Raw genomic sequence first — 3,276 nt, 5'->3', positions numbered from 1 at the left:
AACGACATGGCTGACAAATAGCTTTGGCCAACAGATATGGAGCCTTCGACGACATATCAGGACATCCGCACACACAAGGACGCGTGAGGGGCCACATAGCCACATAGTCAATAGTACGGGATCTAACACTGCTAGTCTTTAAGGCTCGCACCAGAACGTCTGGGCCAGCCAATATACACTGACAGCATATATGACAAGAAGCACACACAGCGGACGATGTTTTAGGGGTTAGGGTTTTGTGGCTCAAGTCAAATAGTGGACAGTGGCCGTAGGTAGAGAGTAAAGGGACTGAGGCCAATAGGCCATAAAACTGAGTGCGCTGGGTGCAAGGACTCAATTATGGGCTGAATTTGATCTGACGAAAACCTACGGTGGTATAATTGATCTGCGGGTCGAACATTCCCTTCACATGACTACTTCACGGCAGCCTATAACGTTAACGCACCACAAAGCGTACCTTACAGAGAAGGCTAACAACGGAAGACAACCCCAACCAACCACATACAGCACACAGCAACAGTACCATTGCTCAGCAGTAGAACACTGTCACACCCATACCACACATGTGTGCCATATCACAGGTCAAATATCACTGGCATTCAGCTGCACAATAGCGCACCCGATGCAAGTAGAGTGTACAACTATATTTCAAAGTATAGTGAAACTACTACAGACAACAAAGTACAGTGAAACCCCCACAGACAACAAAGCATAGTGAAGCCCGTACAGACATTAAAGTATAATGAAAGCCTTTACAGAGTACAGAATAAAATGGACATACCAGTTGTGTCTGTATTGAGTCCACTTCGCTACGCATAAAGCGCACCACTGCATCGAAAGTGGATCTGGATGACCCTGACTGGTTCTTGAGCTCAATTGACAGCTGGTTCACCTGAGGCGTGTTGCGCCGTCAATACATCAGATTCAGTAACAATAACAACCGATAGAGTCAGAGAGAATGGGTTGATGGGAATCATCAGCCACTAAGACCCAAATAATCAGCAACCAATAACAACCAATAAGGTCAGAGAGAATGGGTTGATGGGAATCATCAGCCATTGAGAAGAAAGCTACACAAGCAAGCAGGAATTGCGGCAACACATCCGTCATCCGTGGTTGACGCTGTACAGCAAATGCTGTGAGCGTCACAGTACACACACCACGAACTGTCACCAGTAGTAACAAACTGACACATTGTTGTAGGTACATTAGAGTAACAAACTAACACATTGTTGTAGGTACATCAGAGTAAAAACTAACACATTGTTGTAGGTACATTAGAGTAACAAACTAGCACATTGTTGTAGGTACATTACACATAGTGGAGTACGCGTGGTCTATAACTGTGGGGGAGCCAAATCGGTCGAACATGTTCCACAAGGTGTGAACATATGTCGACCAACTTAAAGGCTGTCACGATGAATTGAATATGCACCTGATCTCCCATTAAAACACATGAACGCAGCCAGCTATCCTGGAAAAATACACATCACTTACTAACATGGGTCTATGTGTTCAAACTCACAGCCAATGGTTCAGGTAGGTATAACGTACCAGGTCCTTCGCGTCATCGGCGATACGGGCCACCCGCTGTATGGCAGCCTTCTTTGTTTCTGTATGATAGCCATAGTGCATGTGAGAACAATGATAGGAAGCGCAACTGAAATGGACAAGAGACGCATGCGAGAGCTACCCATACATACACGCACAAAAGCAACCGTCGCTTGTTTGGAATTCCATCACAGGAAGGTTGCTTATTGTTAGAAATATTCGGGAATATGCGTATGATAGCATTCTATACAACACACACATACATACATACATACATACATACATATATTATATATATATATATATATATATATATATACATATATATATATATATACTGTTTGTAATTTCTGTAAGTACTTATGTGGACACTCTTCGTGAAGAACACAGATGCGCAGTACCATATAGATTATACGTATACAGAACTGGTCCACTGGACAAGAAACGTATACAGGTTTATAAATACATACATAAAACTTAACATCTCCTGAATATATTTTCATGGACCCATATACGCGTTATGTTAAATTATGCTTGTGTATACAGACGACCATAAACAATGTGCATTACTCACATAGGTTTGCATTAAACAATTGCAAGCATATCAGTGTGTATCACAATAACAGCTTTCATGCATAAACAAACGCACAGCCTGAAGCATACAACCCATATAGACAAATAATTAGCTTTGTACGGTTGTATCTGATAAAACGGATACACATAACAAATCCAAATGTACATACATGGTGCCGTATGCATGCATGTACGCATTCTTTTGGATAGTAATCTGCGAACATATTAACAGCACACACAGCCAGAGCATATGCATGTGTAGCAACGCAAAGAGTAGGGCTATGTGCATCTAGTCTCTTGATGTACACACAAACAGGATGTGTAGTTGTGAATGGAGAGTATAGCCTTCTAAATAAAACAATCATAGCCTCCTGATTCATTTAGAAGGCCATGGATTAGTACAACGCTGTTCTGACAACTGAAGAAAGACAACACGAATACACACATCTAGACAACACGAATACACACATCTATGTTCAAATCGGATGTGCACGAACATGCTGTACACTGACACGTACAAAGACCCATTGACATACATCTGTGATATGTTGTCAGTTAAAAACAAACAGAAGCACAGAGAAGTATAGACCTCAAACGTAAATAAACAACGTATTCGTGAGAGTCCCTCAACAGTTACAAAAATCATTCACTTCAATGCGATCTGACAGATCTTGACGCGATGGCCCCACTTTTGAACGCAATGGAATATTCGAAAGATGCATATAAACATGGTTAATCACTAACGACACATACTTTCGTGTGAACAAGATTAATAAATAACAATACAAACTTCCACCATGTAAACGTGGGTTAATCACTAACAATTACACACACCATGAAAACATGGTTAATCACTAACAATACACACTTACACCATGTAAACGTGGGTTAATCACTAAAAGTGCACATATACCTCCAGACTGGTTGGGTATGTTGTCCAGGATGTTCTTGGCCGCTTCCACCTTAGCCTTCAGATCACGCTCCAGCTCCTCGAACAATCGCGTACCTTTGCTATTATTCATGGTTGCGGAACTAAGATATTATTGTGTAGAGATGGTTGTGTATCGGTATCCTTGCTGGGTAATAAGTGACAAATACTACACATATATATAATTATATATATATATATATAATTCTATATAATTATATATA

General features: G+C 41.0%; 1 protein-coding gene across 1 annotated transcript; it reads right to left on the bottom strand.

The window, feature by feature from the left end:
* Positions 1 to 582: 582 nt before the first annotated feature.
* On the bottom strand, positions 583 to 3,146 carry SARC_13677 (hypothetical protein; the record flags this gene model as incomplete). Its single annotated transcript, XM_014292193.1, has 4 exons — positions 583 to 603; positions 782 to 892; positions 1,555 to 1,613; positions 3,038 to 3,146. The coding sequence occupies 4 exons, from the start codon at positions 3,144 to 3,146 to the stop codon at positions 583 to 585; spliced, it is 300 nt and encodes a 99-aa protein (XP_014147668.1).
* Positions 3,147 to 3,276: the final 130 nt, after the last annotated feature.

Source organism: Sphaeroforma arctica (genome assembly GCF_001186125.1).
Source record: "Sphaeroforma arctica JP610 unplaced genomic scaffold supercont1.3583, whole genome shotgun sequence".
Lineage (NCBI taxonomy): Eukaryota > Ichthyosporea > Ichthyophonida > Sphaeroforma > Sphaeroforma arctica.
Note: the sequence above shows the minus strand (reverse complement) of the source record. Positions and strands in the feature narration are given on the sequence as shown.